Source organism: Sparus aurata, chromosome 10 (genome assembly GCF_900880675.1).
Source record: "Sparus aurata chromosome 10, fSpaAur1.1, whole genome shotgun sequence".
NCBI lineage: Eukaryota > Metazoa > Chordata > Actinopteri > Spariformes > Sparidae > Sparus > Sparus aurata.
In genome coordinates this window covers 1,804,084-1,828,434 of record NC_044196.1, presented here as the reverse complement: position 1 = coordinate 1,828,434, position 24,351 = coordinate 1,804,084, and the positions used below count along the sequence as shown (strand labels likewise).

General features: G+C 48.6%; 2 protein-coding genes, 1 long non-coding RNA gene and 1 other non-coding gene across 13 annotated transcripts; 3 read left to right on the top strand and 1 right to left on the bottom strand.

Annotated features, from left to right (window-relative positions):
* Window positions 1-998: 998 nt before the first annotated feature.
* On the top strand, window positions 999-10,385 carry LOC115590004 (CXXC-type zinc finger protein 5-like). 7 transcript variants are annotated; one of them, XM_030431238.1, is made up of 4 exons: window positions 999-1,015; window positions 2,685-2,895; window positions 3,089-4,138; window positions 5,422-10,385. In XM_030431238.1, exons 2-4 carry the CDS (start codon window positions 2,779-2,781, stop codon window positions 5,467-5,469), a joined length of 1,215 nt encoding a protein of 404 aa, XP_030287098.1. In that variant the 5' UTR covers window positions 999-1,015; window positions 2,685-2,778; the 3' UTR covers window positions 5,470-10,385. The 7 variants fall into 7 exon arrangements, with proteins under 7 accessions (XP_030287098.1, XP_030287095.1, XP_030287094.1 ...); XM_030431235.1 differs by lacking the exon at window positions 999-1,015 and adding an exon at window positions 1,130-1,347; XM_030431234.1 differs by lacking the exon at window positions 999-1,015 and adding an exon at window positions 1,130-1,696.
* A 3,049-nt stretch (window positions 10,386-13,434) lies between these two features.
* On the bottom strand, window positions 13,435-20,655 carry LOC115589943 (E3 ubiquitin-protein ligase Topors-like). 4 transcript variants are annotated; one of them, XM_030431122.1, is made up of 5 exons: window positions 20,364-20,655; window positions 17,042-19,662; window positions 16,821-16,946; window positions 14,726-16,240; window positions 14,393-14,576 (listed from the first exon to the last, which is right to left on the bottom strand). In XM_030431122.1, the coding sequence occupies exons 1-5, from the start codon at window positions 20,457-20,459 to the stop codon at window positions 14,540-14,542; spliced, it is 4,395 nt and encodes a 1,464-aa protein (XP_030286982.1). In that variant the 5' UTR covers window positions 20,460-20,655; the 3' UTR covers window positions 14,393-14,539. The 4 variants fall into 4 exon arrangements, with proteins under 4 accessions (XP_030286979.1, XP_030286980.1, XP_030286981.1 ...); XM_030431119.1 differs by having other exon boundaries at window positions 13,435-16,240; window positions 20,364-20,651; XM_030431120.1 differs by having other exon boundaries at window positions 13,435-16,240; window positions 20,350-20,481.
* A 477-nt stretch (window positions 20,656-21,132) lies between these two features.
* On the top strand, window positions 21,133-21,204 carry trnae-cuc (transfer RNA glutamic acid (anticodon CUC)). The gene has a single exon. It is a non-coding gene; the product is annotated as a tRNA-Glu (tRNA).
* A 1,114-nt stretch (window positions 21,205-22,318) lies between these two features.
* Window positions 22,319-24,026, top strand: LOC115590093 (uncharacterized). Its single transcript, XR_003985655.1, has 3 exons — window positions 22,319-22,474; window positions 23,300-23,431; window positions 23,608-24,026. It is a non-coding gene; the product is annotated as an uncharacterized LOC115590093 (long non-coding RNA).
* The last annotated feature ends 325 nt before the right edge of the window (window positions 24,027-24,351 follow it).

Genomic DNA, 24,351 nt, shown 5'->3' with positions numbered 1-24,351 from the left:
GTTTTCTGTCTGTCTCTTATGGACAAAGATCATGTAATCAGTTTGAAACCAGTGAATCTCAACAACACATGAACGACCTCGAACATTCAGTTGACATTTATTTGAATGATTTTTCTTAAACTTGACAGTTGAAGCAAATATTCAACGATCACGTTCACATTGTGGCACATAAAGAGCAAAATAAAGACAGAAAATGAGCAATAAATTCTGTAAAATGTTAAAAAAAATTAAATGTAAAACATAAATTTATGTAAATAGATTTAATCTCGTCAAATATCATTAAAAAACAACAGATTTTTAATGATCAGTAAACATTCTGTCACATCTCTCTCTCTCCTCATGTCTCTCTGTGGTCTCTCTCCCTCTCTCTCCCTCTCTCTCTCCGGCAGCGGCAGGCAGCCAATCAGCTTCCAGCTCTCACGCCTCCTGTTTTCCTCTCACCTCGTCTCAGCGCCAATCAGACGGCTCACACCGCGCGCTCGGCACGCCGCCACGGGCGACGCCACCGCCAGCAGGAGACACGGCGGAGGGCACGAGCCCACACACACACACACACACACAGTCTCTCACACACACACAGTCTCACACACACACACACACTCACACACACACACACTCACACACACACACACACACACACACACACACACACACACACACACACACACCCTCCCGTCTCCGTTACCAAACATCGACGCCTCGTGTAGCCCGCCGCCACCCTCCTCCCCTCTCCCTTCATTCTGTCGCGAGAACGACGCACGCATCCGTTCATAACCTCCGCCATTATTCATCACTCCCCCTCCTCCTCCTCCTCCCCCTCCTCCCCCTCCTCTTCCTCCTTTCTTCCCATGGTGCTGTTTTTTTTCCCTCTCCTTCCTCGAGCTCGTCTCTTTTCCCGCCCCTGCAGGGTCTCCTCACAGCAGCTTTACTCCTCGCCTCCACCGGGCTAATTTAATGCCTCCCCCCCTCCCCCCTCTCTCTCCCCCCGCCTCACGCTCGCTCGTGCCAAACCCAGGTGATTATCCATCCGCCCCCCGTTATCCGTTACCCCCCTCCCCCTCCCCCTCCTCCCCCTCCCCCTCCCCCTCCTCCTCCTCGGTACCGACAGACCGACAAATCCCTCCCGGTGCTCCTGTCTCCCCCCCCACCCCTCCTCTCTCCCTCTCTCTCTCTCTCTGTCTCCTTCCCCGCCAGCCATGATCCGTGGCGGGCTAATTCCCAGACGGTCTTCTTCTTCTCTTCCTTCCTCTACTCCTCCTTCCTCCTCTTCTCCTCATCACCCTCTTCCTCCACCTCCTCCTCCTCCTCCTCGTCCTCCTCCTCCTCCTCCTCCTCCTCGCGGGCCCGGTAAGTAGCAGCAGCACGCGCCGTCCATCTTCTCGATTTCTCCTCCTCTCTGTCGGACTGCATGCTGCGTTCACGGTATTTATCGGTTGTTATCGGGTCGGGCTTTTTTTCTCTCTTTTCCTTTGATTGACCCCCTTCCCTCCCTCCTTCCCTCCCTCCTTCCCTTCCTCCCTCCCTCCTCACCATCCTCACACTGTGCCTGAGGGTGGGAAGAGAAGGAGGAGGAGGAGGAGGAGGAGGGGGAAGGGTGGGGGGTTAATGTGTCGCGTGGGAGAGCCGTTTCCCCTCGCGGCCGGTGGCCACCGTGACCTTCTGTCGGAGCTCGCGCCGGCCCGGTTGACCAGACAGGGTAATTAGTTACGCCTCGAGGGAGTGTGGGGGGGGGGGGGGGGAGGGGGGAGGAGGGTGAGATGACACACACACTTTCACACTGGCTGCACACACACACACACACACACACACACAGAGCGCAGACACACATTCATGCACTCCTTCTCTTTCTGTGGCCGCACACATTTTGTCTCACACTCATTCACACATTTCAGACCTTGTTGCACACACACACATTCACAAAGAGAGGTGTGTGTGTGTGTGTGTGTGTGTGTGTGTGTGTGTGTGGTCAGAGAGGTCAGAGGTCAGTCCGTCACCAGTTTGCGATGTTCGTTGTGACGGTATGTAAAGAGTGTGAATACCAATTTGATGATTTCGTGTCTCTCTGCTTCAGTTGGATCAGAACTGAATGGGCCGTCTCGGCTTCCAGATCCGGTTGGACTCACGTCGTAGACGTCGACCCGCCGGGGTAAAAGTAGAACTTGGATCAAACTCGATGAAGAGTTTCCGTCACCTTCTGTGTGAACACTGCGTCGCTCGTTTGGATCTGCTGCCACCCTTCACAAGTAGACGGGTGACGTTTGTTTAAAAAGCAGCATTTTCTCTGTTTTTGTCTGCGGTAAAATTTCGCCCAATAGGAAGTTGCGTGCCCTGTGATGTCACTCAGGTCTGCTGACGTCATTGGTGGAGCGGCGCCACCTCGTGCAGCGTCCTGCGACTGTCATTCATTGTTGGTTGTTGTAAGTCTCGAGGGTTTGATTTAAGACGTACGACGAGACGTCCGTCGATAACGGATGATTCTGCGACTGAAAATACAAAATGACCTGTTTTGATTGTGACTTGAATTACAATCGTGATGGACAGAACGTATGAAACCCACAAACTGTTCAAAAGAACAGTAACAAAACTGTACAAGAGGATGATGTGCCAGTTGCATCATGGGAAATGAAGTTCTGCTGAAACATCAGTGACACCCTCCTGATCTTTGTCCTTGTTTTCGTTTGCAGAACGAAACGTGTGGACCGCACAGGACTAACCGCTCGCCGACCTTCTGTGTGAGCGAGCGAGCGTGAGTGTGTGTGTGTGTGTGTGTGTGTGGTCATGTCAGGCATGACGAGCGGTGTGTGTGTGGAGAGCGACCTCTCCTCGATGCTCCAGAGAAGCTCCGCCTCCTCACACCATCACCCGAATCACCATGGTTATGGCGGGCAGGGACAGGTGAGACGCTGTTAGAACTTTTGAAACTTTAATCTTAAAAATCTTCAACAGACCTTCAGAAAAAAAATACAAAATGTCGTCACTTTTCAACAAAGTGTGTTTGGTACGATCCTGTCGTGTCCACTTCCCTCCGCTCAGTCGTCACGGCGACATCAGGATGATTTCTGGTTAATGGCGTCTGTTTGTGCCGCAGGTGTCGAGCCTCGCTCCGATGTTGGACTACACCACCGAGATGGACCGGTATCGTTCCTCCATCGCCAGCTTCTATAAGACCAACGTCAACATGAACATGAACGTTACGAACTTCCCCCAGTCTGCCAAACTGGCGGCCCGTTTGGCGGCCGCCGCCCCCATCTTCCCGCCGGCTGCTGCAAGGCTGGGTGCAATGGCGACGGCGCCCTGGGGTTGCCACGACAACATGAACATGAACATGAACCACCCGGCAGCCATGTTCTGGGGCCGGCCCAAACATGTGGCGACTGCGCCAAGCCATCACCACCACCACCATCATCACCCCTCGGCAACAGCAGGACACATGACCTCCTCGCACGGTACCAGCATGCACCAGGGCGGCGGGGGGTCGGCAGGGGGGGGAGGAGGAAGTGGAGGGAGCGGTGAGGGGGGAGGAGCTGACAAACACACTGCCTCCTCACTTCCTGTCACACAGGGAGCAGCACATCATCATCCAATGGCGCCAAGCAACGGGAACTTCCTCCATGGTTATGGCGGCGGTGCAGACTGCGGCGGCATGAACAAGCAGGGACATGCCCACCCGGACATGATGGGCCTATCAGAGGGCGGGAACTGCAATGGGGGAGGGGTGATGGGTAGTAGCTTCCTGGGGGGGCTTGGATTACCCCCTGGGGTCATCGTCATGGCCATGGGGTCGGCAGGGGGCGGGATCTCAGATGCTGGCAGCGCCTTCCAGATGACAGGCGGCCAGCGGGGGCTAACGGACTGCCAGCAGCACGCCAACTCCTCCCCCTGCCCCTCATCCTCATCGCCATCGTCGTCAGGGGTGACGGCAGGGGGAGTGGCCTTGTCGTCATCGTCGTCTTCGTCGTCGGGGGCGGTGGCCAAGAGGAAGAGGAAGCGGTGCGGCGTGTGCGGGCCGTGCAGGCGCCTCATCAACTGCGGCGTCTGCTCGTCCTGCCGCAACAGGAAGACAGGTCACCAGATCTGCAAGTTCAGGAAGTGCGAAGAGCTGAAGAAGAAACCGGGGGGAGGAGGGGGGGCGCTGGAGGTGAGGACCACACACACACACACACACACAGGTGGATTTTTTTTTATAATTTTTGTATATTTTATCTTTTCTTTATGGGATTGTGTGTGTGTGTGTGTGTGTGTGTGTGTGTGTGTCCTGGCTCTCTTAACCCAGATTACTTCCAGCGAGGCACGGCTCACCCTGCTGAGTGTGTGTGTGTGTCTGTGTGTGTGTCAGTGCGTGTATGTGTGAGAATGCTGTGCAGATGGTGGGTGGTGAAAAGTGAGAGCTCGGTCCCTGCTGAGGTCTGGCGGGCTGCCAAAACACACACACCGAAACACACAGAGACACACACACACAGATTCTCAGTGATAAAGTGGCGGCGAGAGAAAGGGGAATATTTGCTATCTACTACTGTGTGTGTGTGTGTGTGTGTGTGTGCAGTAAGAATTAGTGGCGATCAATAATTCATTGACACCAGCATTCGACCTCGCTGATGACTCCATATATCTTCTCTCTCACACACATACTGAACACACACACACACTCTCCCTGTGGGACTCTCCACAAACTATTACTAATTATTCCCTCAGCATCAACACACACACACACACATGTGGTTTGAGCGCATGGTGTGTGTGTGTGTGTGTGTGTGTGCGTTCGGTGTGTGTGTGTGTGTTCAGTATGTGTGTGCGCTAGAAAGACAGTGAATTAGCAGCCGTAATCTTCCTCAATTACACGCTAATTGGACCTGTGGAGGCTAGCGGCAAGTGACAGCAGTGTGTGTGTGTGTGTGTGTGTGTGTGTGTGTGTGTGTGTTCAGTATGTGTGTGTGTGTGTGTTCAGTATGTGTGTGTGAGCAGGTGGTTTCACACTCTTGCCTCATCCGTTCTCTTTGATGTCGACCTGACACACTCTCAGCCAATCACAGAGTTTACTTTGTGTTGTTGTTTCTCCTCCACAGAATTTAATCTGGTTTCACTTTAGTGGAAAAAACTTTACGTTAAAATATTCACACGCTGATCCCTGTGTGGTAGTCCACAGAACAGTTCTGGAGTTTTCACAGTCAAACAGAGTTGCAGCATTTTGCTAAACAACTGAAGCAGCTGCAGACTTGATTTAAAACCGAGAAACAGCCAAAGAAACATCAGATGTCTCCATACAGCTCGTCTGCTGTGATCACAGTCTGCAGGAGAACCAAATGGTTTGCTTAAATATTAAATAGATATTTATCCACACCTGTCCAAGCTCAGGTGAACTAGATACATGCAGTTCATTATATTATTCTCTTTCTTACTTCTGTCTTTGTCTTGTATTCTCAGCGGCCGCCCTCCGTCCCGACCGGCGAGGCATTTCGTTGGTTCTTCTAGCCGTTCCTCCGGCCCGACGATAATTCAGGCTCGGATTAATCTAAAGAACAAGAACTACAACTCCTGGAATTTAACCAGTTGCTTTGCATAAGGATTACAATTCCGTACTGTGTGGATGACAATTTAAAGACTACAAATCCCACCTCAGCTGGAACAGGACAGAGGACGAGGAGGCAGCTTGGTCACAGGAACTGGCCAATCAGAGCACAGTGTGATGATGTCACAATGGCACGTTTTCGTGAACTTAGTATGCAGGTAAATTTAAAACTCTTAAAGAGACCACACAAGTTGTCCGGACATGAACAAGATACAGCAGGTAAACTAGCAGGTTTCAGCTATCAGTGGATCAACTGGAGCTAGAGGGAAGGATTCAGAACAGGCCGAGCTAAACTGTGCATCAAACAAGAGATCACAAGCAATTAGCCACATTGTAACGTCTTCAATGAAGTTTACCTCAGCCTGATGTAGCGTATGTAGCCACAGTAGATCTATTGACCAGATTCACACGATCGTTTGGTCACACTGAAGGTGAAAGGATCACCAAATCAATAAATAAGTTGTGTTTTTGTTTTATTCATGTTATTGAATGTTATTTATTTGTATCCAGTCAAGATGGTAAACAGTGCCAAACCATAAACATTTCGTCATTGTCTCAAGACCCATGAAGATCTGGTAGATTAGTCCACTGGCGTATGAAGAAGCGGCTACACAACAACGCAAGACCTGATCCCCATGTTGGTGTTGTTCCTGAAACACCATAATTATTGTTGCACCAGGGCCAACACTGCACCTGAACAATCATGGTTTTGTAAACCCAACCAATCATCCCTGTTCCTTAACCCAACCAACCATCCCTATTCCTAAATCCAACCAACCATCCCTGTTCCCAAACCCAAACAATCATCCCTGTTCCCAAACCCAACCAATCAACCCTGTTCCTAAACCCCCCTGTTCCCAAACCCAACCAATCATCCATGTTCCTAAACCCCCCTGTTCCCAAACCCAACCAATCATCCCTGTTCCTAAACCCCCCTGTTCCCAAACCCAATCATCACTGTTCCTAAACCCCCCTGTTCCCAAACCCAACCAATCAACCCTGTTCCTAAACCCAACCAAACATCCCTGTTCCTAAACCCAACCAATCATCCCTGTTCATAAACCCAACCAATCCTTACTGTTCCCAAACCCAACCAACATCCCTGTTCCTAAACCCAACCAACCATCCCTGTTCTTAAAACCAACCAATCCTTACGGTTCCCAAACCCAACCAATCAACCCTGTTCCTAAACCCAACCAACCATCCCTGTTCCTAAACCCAACCAACCATCCCTGTTCTTAAAACCAACCAATCCTTACGGTTTCCAAACCCAACCAATCAACCCTGTTCCTAAACCCAACCAACCATCCCTGTTCCTAAACCCAACCAATCATCCCTGTTCCTAACCCAACCAACCATCCCTGTTCCTAAACCCAACCAATCATCCCTGTTCCTAAACCCAACCAATCATCCCTGTTCCTAAACCCAACCAATCATTACTGTTCCTATACCCAACCAATCATCCCTGTTCCTATACCCAACCAACCATCCCTGTTCCTAAACCCAACCAATCATCCCTGTTCATAAACCCAACCAATCATCCCTGTTCCTAAACCCAAACCAATCATCCCTGTTCATAAACCCAACCAATCATCCCTGTTCCTAAACCCAAACCAACCATCCCTGTTTCTAAACCCAACCAATCATCCCTGTTCCTAAACCCAAACCAATCATCCCTGTTCATAAACCCAAACCAATCATCCCTGTTCATAAACCCAAACCAATCATCCCTGTTCCTAAACCCAACCAATCATCACTGTTCCCTAAATTTTACCAAGTATTTTAGTCCCCTAACCCTACTTAACAGTAACAGAAAATGGAGAAACAGTAAATAAGTGATGTGAATGTGAAGTAGAAATTATCCTTGACTTTAATGATGATGTACAAGGAACGACACCAACACAGTGACATCAGATCAGACCACACAACAACAAGGACCTTCTTCTGCATCAATGTGTTGATTTGTTGAAGCACAATGAAGAAAAGAAAAGCTGGTTTGCACCTGGTTTAGAGTTGCTGAAATAAAATGCAATGATAGTTGTTCAATCAGAAATGTTAAGTGCTGCTACCTCCAGAGCAGAGACCTACTGGGGGTTAAAATAATGTCTTCAAAACTTAATTTAGACACCTGTCCCTGTGGAACGTTCCTCCAAAGGTTCCTAGGCTGTGGGGACAGTTTCCATGGTTGAAACACAGCTCATACTTTGGAAGTACTAAATTCCATTATTATGTCCATCGTGTTGCCGTGCTGCTACCAGAACTGGTCTCTACAGTGGATTCACTAAACTCCAACTCTGACTTGAACAAAGACAGAACATCAGCCAGCAGGTTCTAATCTTTAACAAGTGTTTCTTGTCGAATTCTCTGGTTAATGAAGTGCCCTGAAGGCCCTTAACAGAAGCAAAAATAGACTTCCGTAGACAAAAGGCTGGCAGTTAAAGTCAAACTTAAAGAATATAATGATACATTGTCTTTTCTCTTGAGTTTCCAGAAGATGTGATGCTCTCAATACGTAAACACAAGAGTCTCTCCGGCTCAACCATCCATCCTGTCTGGCACAAACACTGAGCATCTGTTGTTTTCCGCCAACCTCCACCATGTGATCAAACTGTCTCCTCCTCCCTCGCCTTCCTCCACCTCCTCCTAGCAGACCACAAACCCCATCGTAGCCAAACCAGGACGATTCAGGCCTCAAGCGCCCACTGCTGTCACCACAGAGACATTCACAGTTTGACCAAAATCGGATGACAAGTTGACCTCACAGGAAAGACTTTACCACGGAGGGAGTACAAACTGACCTCAGCAGGAAGTGGTCCAGGACTGTTATCAAGGACTACAACTTCACCACAGTAGGACTACAATTACCACATCACTGTTATCTGTCTCTTCTGTCTACCTCCTCCTCAAGAACTTTAAAGGCACCTTGATTGATTTTTACCAGGCTGTGTTAATGCTGTAATGACACGATCTGCTTCTCAACTCTCTCGGGGGTCCAGCTGATCTGCTTCTGGTGGAATCTGGTGTTTTGGTGTTTGTATCATTCACTCCTCGGCCTAAAGGAGCAGTTAGACATCTGATTCTTTTTTTTATGTCATTGGAAAGTTCTCAGGGCGCAGTCATACCTCCAGTTGGTTTTATATGAACTAAAGCAGGCTGGAAACACTCACTTTGTTGTATTTTTGTATTTGCGTAAAAGGTGGCAGTGGAAGGTTTGTAATTTCTGTCCTCACGAAGAACAGTTTGTGATTAAAAAGAGAGTTTCACTTTGAACATCGGCTCTAATTTGGCACCTCCACTCCCAAACATTCGGATTTTTATATCTACGTATAGTTCAAACCCTCACGAGGACCTCAAAGAGAGTTCAGAACCAGTTTCTCTGTTTTTGTATGAATGCAGATTGTACCACGTGGTGACGGACGGGAAACCAAACAGGAGAATCCATCTGCACTTTAAACGCAGTGTGGGAACTCACGGGGGAACCTTTGGATCTTGTGCGAAGCTCTGAGCTGAGCCGAGGACTCAAAGGAACCGAACGGAACTGAAAGATCAGATCAGAACATTTCACATTCATTTCCAACATGTCTTTCGGGTCTAACAATGACAACACAACAACATGTTCTCTGTAACTAAAAGATAAAAGACATTTAGTCTAAAATTTGATTTCTGGAAAACACAAAAATCTGTCCGGCATAAATGCACAATTTGGTCAACAGGTCAGTTTGAAACATTGAGTTGATGATTGTTGAGTAATCTGGACAGACTCATGGACGACTGGATGTACGCTGATGACAATTTCTGCGTTGGACAACACAACGCAATTCTTCAAATCTACGTAAGATCCAGTGCGAGCTGCAGTCTGCGACGTCCAGGATCGTCTTGTATGGCCTCCGGAGTTGATCGTGGCCATTCAAGACGATGCTCGTGGTTCCACCAGTCGCACCACAGCACGTTTCAGGACCGTCCATCTGACACTAGAACCCATCTGATATATCAGTTGGGGATATAATCAGCTGGCCTATCACAGATCAAACCTTTCGGCATTCATTTCAAAACCGTTTTTGACCCAGTAAAGTTTACTGTTTCGATGCACTGATGTCATTTTGAAAGATAAAGTTCATTGATAAATATCCGGCCTCTGTTATAGATCTTCTTCACAAGTGTTTGATAAACATTTAAAAGTATGACTGCAAGAAAACTGTGTATATTGGCCAATAAATTGATACGTCCTAATATCAACACTGACTCCGCCTTCCAACATGTGTGACTAGGAATGAAATTTGGATACGGAGTTCAATCGGCCGTTGGAACACTGCGCCGGAAAATGGGTTAAAATTTGGCGTCCACTCGTTTTCCATCACTGCCAATCGAAGAATCAATCTTGATTGAACCCCAATCAATCAATCCCAACAAGATAAAGGGGGTGTTCGGTCCGGTGTGAAAGGGGTTGTGGTGACTTTGTTGAGCAGCGGTTTGCGGTGTAGAATAAACTCTCACATCTACAGGATCCACCAGCAGGTCGAGTGACGGATGCCTCAACAATCATTGCTGTGTGCTGTTGTAACGTTTGTGCTCACAGACATGTTGGAAATGCATTTTACTTTAACGTTTTTTTCTTAAATTTTCCGGGTACCATGAGGAAAAGCCCCCACCGCCTCCGCGTGGGAACTAAAACCAAACGTCTTCTTCTTCCCCGGGCGGGGTTAGACTGAAGGTTGGAGAGGAAGGGGACGTTTGTTTTGTGTGTCTGTCCTCCTCCTCATGTATTCTGTCCGTGTGACCTCCTCATGTGCAGAATTGTAATAAAGCATTTCAAAGATTGGCTGCGAGTGTGCGACGGACACACACACACACACACACACAAACAGTAATGTATGATGCAATCACTTGACATCCATATTCCTCCTGTGTGTGTGTGTGTGTGTGTGTGTGTGTGTGTGTGACAAGGAGGCATGAAAATGAACAATATGTTTTTGTGTTTGTGTGAAAATTCTCTGCCACAAGATGGAAGCTGTGTGTGTGTGTGTGTGTGTGTGTGTCTGTCAGAGAGAGAGAGGAAGACAGAGATGCTGGTTGTCCCTGACGACAGTGCGCCGTGTTGCCTGGCAACAGTGCTAACAAAGGCCCTCCACCAGTGTTCTAGAATGTGGGCGTGGCCTAAGGGGGGAGGGGGGGGTCTGTTCCCTCAGCAGAGACTCAACCGTTAATTTTGACACAAACAGCTGTGACATCACCGACTGATGATTATCACAACGTGTCACAAATCAACGTCTAAACAAACAAACAAACAAACACAACAGGATCCGTCACGAAATCCATGCAGAGCTCCACAACGACTTAGTTCTGTGCTAATTATGTTAATTCTGATAATACTATTATTATTATTATTATTGTTATTATTATTATGAACATTAACACTTTCAGTCGGGGAACACAAATGTAATATTAAAAAAAGCAAAAAACAAAACTGGATTTAAAGACTTCAAAACATCAAGAGAGCAGTACAATCTGAGTGATTACAATGATAAACAATAAAAGTAGGAAATGCAGAGAATAATGGATAATAGATGATATAAATGTAAGAAAGTTGATGATATGAAATATAATAAAACAATACAATTAAAAAACATGTGATAAAAGTCAGATTGTGTAAATTAATAGGTTTTATTGTTAATTCGAAGTTTCCAGTAATAAATTCAGAGTTATTCAATATTTAATTGGGTATTAATGGAGCATTTTTTATCTTTTTCTTGAAACATTTGAGAAAAATTTTGGGAAAACATGAAACAAGTTTATTATTATTAATTTATTAATAATTGTTGACTGATGTCGTTCTGAACATACAAAAATATTTGTTGCTGCTTCATACGACACAAACATAAAACGTATATACAGTCATTTATATACACGTGTACATTTTTCTTTGATTTGCATTGAGGTCGACACGTAACAAACACTGTGAGAGCATCAAAGACGTAAACACACAGTCCACCTCACTGTGTTTACATCGGCCAGCGTATCAACGTCTCAGTGTTCAGTCATTATCTCTGTTATCGACGTCTCTGCGATCTTTATGTTTCTGTTTGCTCTCAGGAAGGGTGACACAAGTTGTCGTGTGATGAACTAATAACCAGAACGTCCAAAATCTCCACATCAGGAGGTTTTGGGGGGAAATGTTTTTCAGGGTCGTCAATCAGACGAGGACTTTGCGTCCGTCTGGGCCGACGAATCCTCATGTCGACTCGAGTCGCTGTTAAAATGATTTCTAATTGAGACGTGATGACTTGTCTGTGTTCATTTTATCTTTTCAGTTTCATTGTGGACTAAAAGGATCAAGGCTTCAGTTTTATTATCATCGTTCTCGTACCATCACTGTTCACGACCTCCTCCTTCGTCCTTTTCTTCACTCCCTCCGACCGGAGTCAGGACTTGGCATTGATCCACCACAGTGTGTGTTTAACAGCCGTTTAATCGAACCCTGATAGTCTTAATTAGTGTGGGGGAGCCGCTCCATCTCTGCGCCTCCCTCGAGGCTCATTATCCCTCTTAGTGATTCTTCCTCTGAGGGCGGGAGAGGAGGAGGAAAAGGACGCCACGAGGAGCGAGGAGGAGAAAGTGAAGGACGTGGAAGAGTGGAAGAAAAGAGAGAAGAAGGGAATCCAGAGAAGAGAGAGGAAGAGAGGAAGAGGAAGGTGAAGACTCCATCTGGTGGTGAGAACAACAAACTGCAACACAAATCTAAAGAGTTGAAGTTAAATATTAAAGAGTCTCGATGAAGATCAGTAAGGCTTTAAGTTCACCAACACACAAGCTGTCCGTCTGGATAAACATCTCCTCAAGATTTATTTGTTTCCTCAGACATATAAAACCTGGATGAAACTGTGGCCGAGTCTCATTTTTAAAGAATCACTCCAGTCTGAATTTTCCTGAATTCCTCCGTTACTGACAAAGACCGAATCTCAGAACTGGCTTTAACATTTATCTGAGTGACAACATGTCATCTGATCACACTGAGACAAACAGACTCCATGTTTCTACTCAAAGACAGAAAGAAGTTCATGTAGAACATTTGCTGAATGAACAAGAAGGTCCAAATAATGCAGAATGAGTCAGAGACAGAGTTTCACAGAGTTTATAAAGTGTCTCCAACTCAACAACTCACTAAACTGACACATTTGTTAAGGGAGTCTGGGGACTTTCGCCACGGGGACAAAGAAGTAGCCTATATTGTTACTGTTTAGTGTCTTTGTAACATGTGACATGTTTAGATCAATAACATGTTTCTTCTTTCATAAATGGAGTGTAAATGGTGACATCAGTGTAAACAGTGTGTTCAAACAGCTGATCAATGTTGGCAGGTAAGACTTTAGCACTTTAGACACAGAAGCAGACAGGCTGGTACAGACATGCTGCCACAAACTGACACTTTTTACAAGGAGACAAACAACTTCAGCTGAAAGATTTAATGCTGAATTTACAACAAGGACACAATGATTCAGAATCTGTCAAAGATGGAGTTTTATAATGTTTATAAAGCTTTACGCTACACAACAACTCCTTAAAATAGCTGATTTGTTAAGGGAGTCTGGAGAAATTGTGGTTAAAAGTTGGCTTCATGTATTATACTTTATGCTGAATTTACAAAAAGGAGACAATGATTCAGAATCTGTCAAAGACAGAGTTTTATAATGTTTATAACGTCTGTTTTAACTCAACTACTCTTAAAATCACCACATTTGTTAAGGGGGTCTGGTGATGTTGTGGTGATCCGTGTCCTGGATCAATTTATATCGATATCACACTAATATCACCTTCATTTCTTTCACCACATCTTCATTCTACATTTGACTGACAAACAGGAGGAAACAGGATTCACTCTGGAATAGTCCTTTAATGTTTGTTTTGGCCTGTTTAAGTTTGTGGGCTTAAATACTTCCGTGTGTCTCGTCCAGAGGGGGCTGGGATCACTCATCAATCAATCAATCAATAATCATTATCACCAGGATATCAACAAAATCAAACATGTTTTCATTCCTAAATCAATTTCAAACATCATCACTTCATGTTACGCTCTCGTTCAAACCTAAATTCAACTCTTTTATTTGCATTATTGTTCGTACTGATGACCTGATGTATTGATCCGTCCGTGTTTCTCTTTGTTCCGGAGAAACGAACTACCAGTCACGTTGGGAAACAATAGTTTAAACTACGTTCTCACGTACAAACACAGCAAACGGCTTCATGAACTCAGCCACATGGATGAAAGAGGTTACATCTTAAAACAAACACAATTTATCTTATAAACAAACAGAAATAATAACAACGGGAGGTAAAAAACAAAAACAGCACTTCGTCCTTTATATTTTATCCATAAAGTCATTAAAACATTTTAAATCTCTTCATGTCAGGCGTGTTTGTGTGTGTGTGTTCCAGACGCCGCCGGTCGAGCGTTCGTCGACGGCCGACGGAGACTCTGATTGGCTGTCGATGGAGGAGTTTGAGTTCTGGAGGGAAGACGGGATGTGATTGTCTGCCGGGAGATTAAAGTCTCTGTGAGAGTTTTTAGAGTGAGAGTCAACGGTTGGCTGAGGTTCACGCTCGGAGTCGGCGGAGGTGTTGTGATTCGAGCAGGCGTGAACGGGGAACTGTGGGTCGGCGCTGGACACAAAGTGGTTGCGAGCTTTTGAATCGAAGTCAGCGGGGCGGAGGAGTTTTGAGTGGGACTCAGCGATCGACTCGGGCCGCGAGCCGCACTTCCTATGTGACGTTCTGAAGGTAGAGAAGGGTAAGGCTGTGTGGTTCAAGGGCTCCACGGTGCTGACGAAGCGAGATTGATCGTTGGCAGGCGGCACAAGACTTGTACGATGCAAATCAATGGGAGGCAGGTGAGCGTTAGGCAGTCGCTCCTCGTGGTTGACTACAGACGAGGCTTTGTTGTCCGTCAGTCCTTCTGGAGCTGCATTGGAGGGGTGGAGGTCAACGGGACATTTGGGGCTTCCAGGGGGGGAAAGCTTTTCTGACAAGTCCTCTCTTTGACTAGAAGAGAGGGAGTCAACGGGTGAGGAGGGACACCGAGTCCTGGGATCAGTGGGAGGAACACAAACAGGGGGCGATGTGTTGTTACAGTTGGCTCCTGAGAAATCATCACGACCTGCCAGAGCTCCTTCAGCAGAACAGCTGCTGTTAGGATGGAGGTCAGCGGGTGCTCGGCAGGAATCTGGGCTGGGAGTCGTATTCCTGTAACCTCTGGAGGTAGAGTCAGTGTGAGCCGGCCCGTCTTTCCACCAGCCGGGCTTGGCCGAATGGAAATCAGCGGCCGGTAAAGAATTCACAGGATGCAAGTCAGTGGCTGAAGACATTGTTTTTGTGCTTTCAAGGCCGGAATGTAACTTTGAAGGATGAAAGGCGTTGAAGTCCAGACGTGGTAAGCAGTCGGCACTACTTTCAGAGAGAGGATGGGAACCAACGGGAGGTTTGTGACTCATGGAATGGAAAGCTCCCGCTTTAGATGGAGCGGGTGGATGGGAGTCAATGGGTGGAGCTGAGGCCAGCGCTCCTCTCAGCGCCAACGAGCTGGTGAAATGTCTCTTCAGCGTTGAGATGGGAGGGATGGCCTGGCTGTCTTTAGGCAGCGCAGCCCCTAAATGAGAGTCAGCGGGGGTGAGGGTGGGATTTGAACTGAGGTCAGCGTGAGAGTTTTCACCGACTGGGTCGGCGTCGGAGCCGTGAGGTGAGCGCAGGTCGATGGGAGAAATGGGTAACAGGTGTGGACTCCCAGCATCCTTGTGTTTTAATGGCGGCGGCGTGTTTCTGTTGTACGAGCGAACAGGACTGGCCTGTTTCAGGAGTGGAGGGAGGTCCCGGCCCTCCTCTCTGACCCGACACTCCTTCGATCGCTCCAGAGGAGGAAGTGGAGGGATGGAGGTTTGAAATGCCGACAGGTCAAAGCCCCGGTTGTGGTCTCTGCTGTCGGTACACTGCCGCTCCTCAGGTGAACCAGGATCGGGATGTCTGGTCCCAGTCGACCAGCCGTCCTGGTGTGAACGAGCCTGGCTGACCTCCCTGAAACTCCTCCTCCTGGCGTCGGATGATGAATTGGACCCAAGGTTCAAGGTGAGATCACATTTAGGTGCAGAGAATCCCTTCAGGTCGTTGAGGATGGAAGCCAGCAGGCGGCTGTCAGAGACCTCAGAGTTCCTCTTGGGGACCAGGTTTGTTGTGGTGGAGGCAGAATCGTTCTGGCTCGTCGTCTGAGAGCGTCCGTCCACAGCTCCCGCCTCTCTCTGAGTGACAGCAGTGGTCGTGTTTGTATCAGCTGTTCTGATTGGTCCTTTATCATCATCTGACTCCAGCACCGAGTCGACATTTTCCACGTCCACCTCCTGCTCGCTGTTGTCGCTGTTGTCAATAGCGATGGGACCTGCAGCCCCAGACTGGCCCACCGGCTCCGTCTCCGACCCGTCGGACCCTCGGTCCAGGATGTCGACGGGAAGCTCGCCGATCTCTGCGTTCAAGGCTTCGCCCACGCCGGCCGAGTGAACCAACGGGAGAGGAGGAAGGTCTGAGAAGTCGACCGTCTGCTGGCTGCTGAGCGGACTGCTGCTGCTGCTGTGGTTGTTCTTGGTGTTGACGTCGTCGTGGCTGCTGTCGCTGTCGAGGGTGATGATGACCGGAGAACTGAAAGAGAGAGAGAGACAGTTAATACAGGAACACGTCACTGTCTGACTCTTTCTACAGAACACCAGAGTCCCACAGTGTGACTAACATGAGCAACATGAATCTGATGAACTGTGTTGCTCTTGTTTCTCCTGGTTCATGGTAACAGGCGGCGGCTGGTCGCCCTCTGCTGGCCGTTTCTACAGCTGCACACAGTTCCACCTCTGAACTGCAGGTTGGCTCCATCGTATGACGACTCGCGGTTCAATAGTTTGGACTATGTTCACTTTCAGTTTAACGTGATGTCACATGTTTTAACTCTGGTGGAAAGACCTCTTGTGAAGAAGATGAATCAACAAAAGGTTTTCTTTGGGCAGTTAAATAAAGTATCAATCAATCAGAGCTGAAAGGTCAGAGCTCGTTACACCAGGTCGCTCTGGGTGAGGCGACAAAGATATTAACTCAAAAAGGAGGTTTTTATAAGTAAAGGCCAGACAACCAGACACCCTTGGAAGCATCTCAGATCCAACGTCTCCTCAGGAAACTAAAGAGCTTCCTTGTTTGATATTTCAGCCGGCTGTGTGGCGGCGACATGCTTCACCTGCTCTGTTGAGTCCTGCGGTGGCGTTTCCTGCGTCGTTTCCTGGCGGGCAGCTGCGTGGCGCTGGAGGTGATGGTGCCCTCGTAGATGATCTCCACGCTGGGACTCCGGTCGTCTCGTCTCCTGCTGCGGGAGGACACACAGGAAACCAAGACGTTCACATCGGATACGCGTCACGACACCATGTTTTGTTTGGTTTAAAGAAGTTTGTCTGAACTCACCTGTCTCCACCTGTGTCCCTCCTCTGCCTGTCTCTCCTCCTCCCGTCGTCTCTCCGCCTCCTCTTCCTCTCCTTCTCCCTCCGCTCCCTCCTCTTCTCCTTGCGATGGCTGCTGCTCGGCCTCCACGTGGGATCCTTGTCGTTGCTGTCCAGATGGCGGCTTTTGTACTTCCTCTTCCCGCCGGGTTTTTCTCCGTGGTGAGCGTTGCCGTGGCCGCCGGGGGACAGCGACGGCGTTGGTGGCGTCTGTGGGGAGGAGCAGAGCTGCGACGAGGAGGAGCGGGAGGGGGAGGAGACAGAGGAGGTGAGGGGGGAGATCTGGGAACAGCGGTACTCCCAGCCGGAGTCAGGCGGGCTGGATGGCAGCGGCGAGCCGGACTCGATGCTGGAGTGAAACGGCGAGGGGGAGTGGGAGCGTTGACGCATCATGGCGGGATAAATGGAGCGGTTTGGATTATACAGGGTGCCGCTCTTCTTCAGTCTGTCGCCGCTCCTCTCCCGCCCTCTCCGGCTCCTCTTCCTCCTCCTCTTCTCCTTTGCCGCCTCGCCGGCAGACTGCTTCCCGTCTCTCCAGCTCTCTCTCTCTCGCCGCCCCTCGCTCTGCCCGGGCGACGCTGGGCTGAGCGTGCACACAGAGTTCCTGCTTCTTCCCGAGCTGCCCGACCAGGAGCGTGCACGTGAGTGGCGTTCGCCCACCTCGCCATCTTTCTCCTGCAGCTTGTCATCCTGTTCGTCTCTGTAGGCGCCTGAAGTGGAGGGAGGGATTATGGGTAAGTAAGAGAGAGGGGGGGTGGTGGGGGGGAGGAGAGGAAGCTTCTCAGCCGTGTCCCCCTCTTCCTCCTCCTCCTCCTTCTTCTTCTTCTTCTTCTTCTCCTCGTCCTCCTCCGTGTCAGAGGAGAGCTGCACCAGTTCAGGAGTCCGCTCCGCTATCGGCTTCTTGTAACCGACTATCAGACACTCCTCCTCCCCCTCCTCGTCTCGCTTCTCTCCCCCCTCCTCATTGGCTGCCTCCTGGGGGGCGGGGCTGAATGACATCGGGGCGAGTGAACACGAGGGCTCGGCGGTGGAGTAGGAGGGGCCTGGAGTCTCGTCATCCCAGGCCGACAGGCTGAGGGAGCTTCCAGTTTGGATGATGTCATCATGAACGCCCCCCGCCCTCCCCAGCAGCCTCTCCTCCGACTCTCCTCCTCCCCGCCTCTCCTCCTCATCTCCCTCTGAGATGGCGATGACGGAGCTGCTGTCAGAGGAGCTGCTCATCCCGTCCACCTCCATGGCCTCGGCTGGCGGCTCGTACACCGCCTGCAGGTCGTAGTTCTCCAGGCTGAGCGGCGAGCGGGCATAGCTGACCAGCTCATGCAGGAAGTGGTCGGTGCGGGCCAATAGGAAGGGTCGGAGCTCTTCTTCTATTGTGGGCGTGTCCTCCAAGCCATGACGGGCGAGCCGTGCCATGATGATGCGTTGGACGATGTCGACCAGCGAGCCGTGAGCGCCGTACAGCACTGTGAGCTCCCGCTGCAACCAGGGGCGGAGCCTGTTCAGGTGGACAGGGTTCCTGCGGAAGCTCTCTGCTGTGATGTCACGCTGCTGCTGCCCCTGGTTACCGATCCCGGCAACGCCATGGACCCGTATACCGCTGCGGTAAAGGGTCCGACGGAATGCCACCGTCTCTCTCTCCCTCAGACGCCGGACAGTTCCACCTTCTCGCTGCAGCCGCTGCCTCGCCGCCAGCCGAGTCATCAGGCGGCGTGAGGCCCGGTCAGTGGGGGCCGTAGGTTCCGCCGCCCCCCCAAGCCCCGTCAGTCCCTCAAATATCACCCCCCGCTCCGCCAGGGCGGCCCCTCCCCTCATCGTCTGCTCCTCCAGGTCTTCTCCCTCCTCACTGTCCTCTGCCACGACCGGAGAGACAGCGGGATGGTGAGGAAGAGGAGGGAGAGTGAGCGGGGGAGTGTCCAGGTACCACTCCCACACCCCCGTCCTCTCCCCCACCCTGCTGCCTCCCCTTCCTCTTCCTCCCCTCTCCCTCCTGCGCCTCCGTGTGGCACTCTCTCCTCCATCTGCTCCTCTGTGCCTCCTCAGCATCAGCCTCATCTGGTGGTTGCTCCTCGCAGCTGAAGCCATCGCCGCCACCATTGCCACAGTGGCAGCGACGCTGCTGTTGGCGGGCGGTGGACGCAGCGTGTACTCCTTGAAGTCGTCCTCAGCGCGGACCGAGTGCAAGATGGAGGCGAAGGGCTGCTTGCAGAGCGGACACTCGGCCTTGTTGTGCGACCACTCCTGGATGCAGGGGAAGCAGAAGCGGTGCAGGCAGCGGTCCAGGTACGCCAGGTTGTTGAAGCGGTCCAGGCAGATCGGGCACTTGGAGTCAGGTGACGCGTCCTCTGCCGCCATCACTGCCCGCGCCGAGGCTGCGGCCGAGGAGGAGGAGGGAGGCGATGAAGAGGAGGCGGCAGCAGCTGCAGTCGGCGTGTTGTTGGTGTTCTTCCTCCTGCTGCTGCGACCGCCGCTCTCTCGGCTCCTCTCCTCCTCTTCCTCCGGCTGACCGCCTCCTGCTGCAGCACCTGAACCTCCGGCCGCATTGTCGCGTCGACGCACACGCAGCTTCATCCGTGTGGGCGCCATCACCTGAACATGGACGGACAGGAAGATGGAGTCAGACTTCAGCACACAGGTCTTCAGTGTTTATCATCAGTGGTGTTACAGCTTTAGACTAACTTTCACTTCATGGTGTGAAACCTGACAACACTGCACTTCCTCATTGTGTCTCAGGAATGTTTATGAGACTTTAAACATGAACTGCTGGTTGTATAATCAACACAACACTGTGTGAACTACCTGTGCTGACTATGAAACAGTGACTTGTGTACGGAAGCCTCGGTGTCGTCATCAGCCAGGTTTGTTGCTCTTTTGACCGCATTTCATTGACCAAACAAGCTAACAGGAAGCTATGCTAACATGCTACCTCCAGATTCACAGCTCCCTCTCTGATCTGTCTCACACTTCGTCTCCGGGCTCCTGCGGTTTGTCTCTGACTGTTCACAGTTCAAACAAAAACCTGCAACACAAAACGCCTCTACAGTTCTGTCACGGCTAACTGCTACTAGCATGCTAACCCTGAATAACAGAGAGGGAGCGTTTCTAGCATGTAGCATCGTCTTCTCTGCTCGATTTAAACACGATAATCGATATTTTTATCCAATACTTTTACACACCGACACACACCAGGACAGTTCACACTGCAGCTCGATGAGAAAACGTTTCACACTCGAAGCTTTCTGTCATCTATTCTCGCTTCTTAGCATGCTAACACACTTAGCTTCCCGTGCCTGAGCAGTAGCGGTAGACTCCCCGGGTCGCTCCGGGAGCTTCTCATCCGGGTGTTTTCTCCTCCTCCGGGCAGAGTTCCGCACCGTGAGCGGCATCCGCCGTCAGCGAGGCTCCCCGTCCTCCAGGCTCCGCGGCTCCGGTCCGTTTACACCCGAACTCCCGTTAGAAACCGAGACATATGTGTCGGGTGGTGTCGCCCGGATCGTAGCTACACACAGCTGGAAGGAGAAAGATGGCTTCTTCTTCTTCTTCTCCTCTGATTCAGGTCGACAGGTGCCAAGATGGCGGACTGCTGCCCCCTAACGTGTGTTGTTGTTATTGTTCTGTAACCGTTGGTTACATGTTTCAGCTTATCAGGAATTATTATACTTTATTTATCATGTCTATATTTATATTTTTAGTATATATTTAAATTAATTTTACTATTGCTTGATGTTTTGTTTCTACAGACCAAAGCAAATTCCTCGTATGTAAAAACTTTCTGGGCAATAGAAGCGATTCTGGTTCTGGTTCTGATATAAAGTGCATCATACAAACAAGACAACATAAAATATATCAACAATAACATAAGTAATGTAGGAGTTTGAATGTCTTCAACGTCACAGCTCATGTTGACGTCTTCACATGTTGGATCACTTTCCAAAACCGAATATATTCAGTTTACGATGATATGAAACAAACACAACAAACAATGATGTGAAATAATTGATAAATCATTGGGGCGGTGATATCTTCATAATCCAGTGAACACTCAGTGCACGCTAACTGTCCCTGGTGGTCTAGTGGTTAGGATTCGGCGCTCTCACCGCCGCGGCCCGGGTTCGATTCCCGGTCAGGGAACACTTGTTTTGTGTTTCTCCACATATTTTTCATGTATTTATAAACTATAAATTACTTAAACATTGTAATAACTCACCACACCTCATTAGTAGATTATTAGCAGAAGTGTAAATAATAAAATAAAATAGTAGTATCTTAAAATTGTATGTAAGTGAATGTACTTGTATCTAGTTGTGTTTAGTTTCCTGTTTAAAGTAAAGTGAGACATCTTTCTGATTAAATCATTCAATTATTGCTGGTCAAGTCAAACAAAAAAATATATTAATATGTCACCATTTATGATAATCTATCATAGAAAATGTGTCCCTGTGAATGTTTTTACCTGATACATGCTGTTTCCCGTGTGTCCTGTAGGGGGCGCTACCTCATAATAAAACCGATAATAGACACATTTGATCCTAAAAGTGTTCCATGTCAACAACTGCCATTAAAATACTGAAAATCAAGTGTACGGAGAACAACTGTATAACGGTGTGAACTGTGTTTGCATGATGGTTAATTGTATTTATTTTATTTGTTTATATTATTTATAATGCATTGCTGTTTTGAGTATATTTATATCGTTTTATCGAATGCACATAATTATTCTTATTAAATATAGCCGCCCGACGGCTCCATGACGACACAGAGTCTGTCTCACTGTTAATTATCCTGCCACAGTCCATCACTTTATACAACAACTCTCTCACCTCTGCCTGACAGACAGAACTCTTTTCTCTCCTCTGTTTTGTTGTATATATTATTATTGTTTATAATGTATTTTGCATATTTTGTTTTGTTGTATATATTGTTGTTGTTTATTGTTTGTAGCACACTGTGCACTGTATATACACCATGTTGCCTTCTATTTATGTTATGTACAAAGTGTTTTATTTGCGGACCCGCTGCGGCTGTAACAAAATCATTTCCCTGTCTGGAATCATTAAAGTAATTCTATCTATTGATCGTGACGCGGGTGAACAGGACAGGAAACGTATCAAGGAGAAGTGATTAACGTGTAAAATGTTTATTGATCGTTAATTTAATGGTTAGAACTGAATCTGTGCCACCGACACTCCGAAACACAAGATGGCGGTGCTGCGCTTGTGGCGCCATCGTCCAACCGCCGGAAGTAAACAAGACGAAGAAGAAGACGAAGACGAAGAAGAAGCAGGAGGTGGAGAAGAAGAAGAAGGAGCAGCGGTGTAAACAAACAGAGCGGGTTGAATCAGAGTTAAATGAGAAGATGGAGACGTTGAGCCGACGGGCCGTGGACAGGATCTACTCCGCGGTATACTCTCTACACCTGCTCTCTGCTTACACGCACTAACAGCCACCGGAAATGCACCTGGCTCAGCTAGCGGCTAACGGTTAGCTAGCCACCAGCTAGCTCCACAGGTTAGATTACATGTAGATGGTGACGTCAGACGGTTAAACAGATCGATATGATCACATGATTATCAGACACAGCTCAGATATCAGGATCGATCAGACACACTTTATTAACACTGAAGAGTTTATAGAGTTTAACTGAACTCACTGCAGTTATCGACAGATATCGATCATTAAAGAAATCGATGAGTCGATCATTAAAGAGTGTCTCTGCTGACGTCACTGCTGCTCATCATGTAAAAGTCATTTAATGAGAATGACACGATGTTTCTGATCAGATTACTCCATGAACCTCCAGAATAATCGATATCTGCAGCCTGAGATCAATAATCCACCAGGTGGTTTTATGATAATTCAGTTTCAGTCTGCTACAATAAACCTGAAGAGCCGTCTGACTCCTCTGTGAAGGCAGACCTGCCATGAGGAATCTAAACTGTGATTATCTGCCCACTATCCTGATAACTTACCAATCAATCAATCGATCAGTCGATCGATCAGTTGAGTCCTGTGTGACTGCAGCCTGTGACGTGTGAGTCTGTCTGGGTTCAGTTCTTTGAGGACTCAGATCGTTTAATAAAACAAACGGTGGTTAATGAAGCAGACGATCACAGACGGAGGATGAAGGTCCGGTCCAGAGGATCCAGACTTCAGAACCACGCGGTGCTGCTCAGTTTGAACCACATCAGCTCAACCTGACTGACTGTCGTCTCGTCTCGGTCTGCAGGTCTTGCTGGCGGTCGTGGTCTTGTCCTGGTCTTATGTGATCTACGCCAGCAGGATCGCGTCTCATTGGCTGCTGGAGAGGAGGACCGGCCTCCTGCCGCAGGTCTGAACCCAGGTACACCTGCTGACACAGGTGAGAGGTTCTGCACCGACACCAGGGGAAGACGGTTTCAATAAGACTGCAACTAAATATGGTTTCATTGTTGTGACGTGCTGATGATTCTCTCTGTGAATGTTGGAGTTTAAAATGTAAAATGTTGAAGATAAAGTGAAGATAAATGTTAAATCGCTGTCTCTCTTCTCTCTCAGGCCGACGGACCGTTGAAACCCTCCTGGACTTCAGACCTCTTCAGACCTGCTGGATCGGGTTGCTGGACTGAACCTACTGGACCTCCAGAAGCTTCCTGCCCGACAGGTTCTGACCTGAGAACATGGGAGCGAAACAGAGAAGTCGGTCCAGACGAATCACAGCAGAGACGTGACGGTCAGACCGCAGACACAAGGAATTATGGGTACAACATGTCTGCTGCAGCGCTGAAGTGTCACGTTTGGCTTTTATAAATGAGTTTTAAACAATCTGTCATGATGTTTCATCAGATGTTTGGAGTGAAACGATCTGATCAGAACATTCACGCTGTGATAACGAGCTGTTTATTTAAGTTAATTAGATTTATATTTTTTGTACTTTCTGTTTTTCACCTCGATATTAAAGACTTCAGTTGATCGTGTTCTGCTCTCTGATTGGCTGTTTACTGTCGGACTGGTTCTGAACAATAACCACCGATATGAATGGAAATATGTGTGTGTGTGTGTGTGTGCTCTGATGTATTCAGTAACTAAAAGCTCAGACACACACACACACATCAAACAGCCTGCTTACAAAACACTGCTGTGTGTGTGTGTGTGTGTGTGTGTGTGTGTGTGTGTGTGTGTCCTCACATATGTAAATGTTCTCAACAGAATGGGTGGATGAGAGCGGGCGAGCGAAACAGTGAATGAGAGAGAGAGAGAGAGAGAGAGAGAGGCTCTTGAGGTGAACACTCATTCTATTAA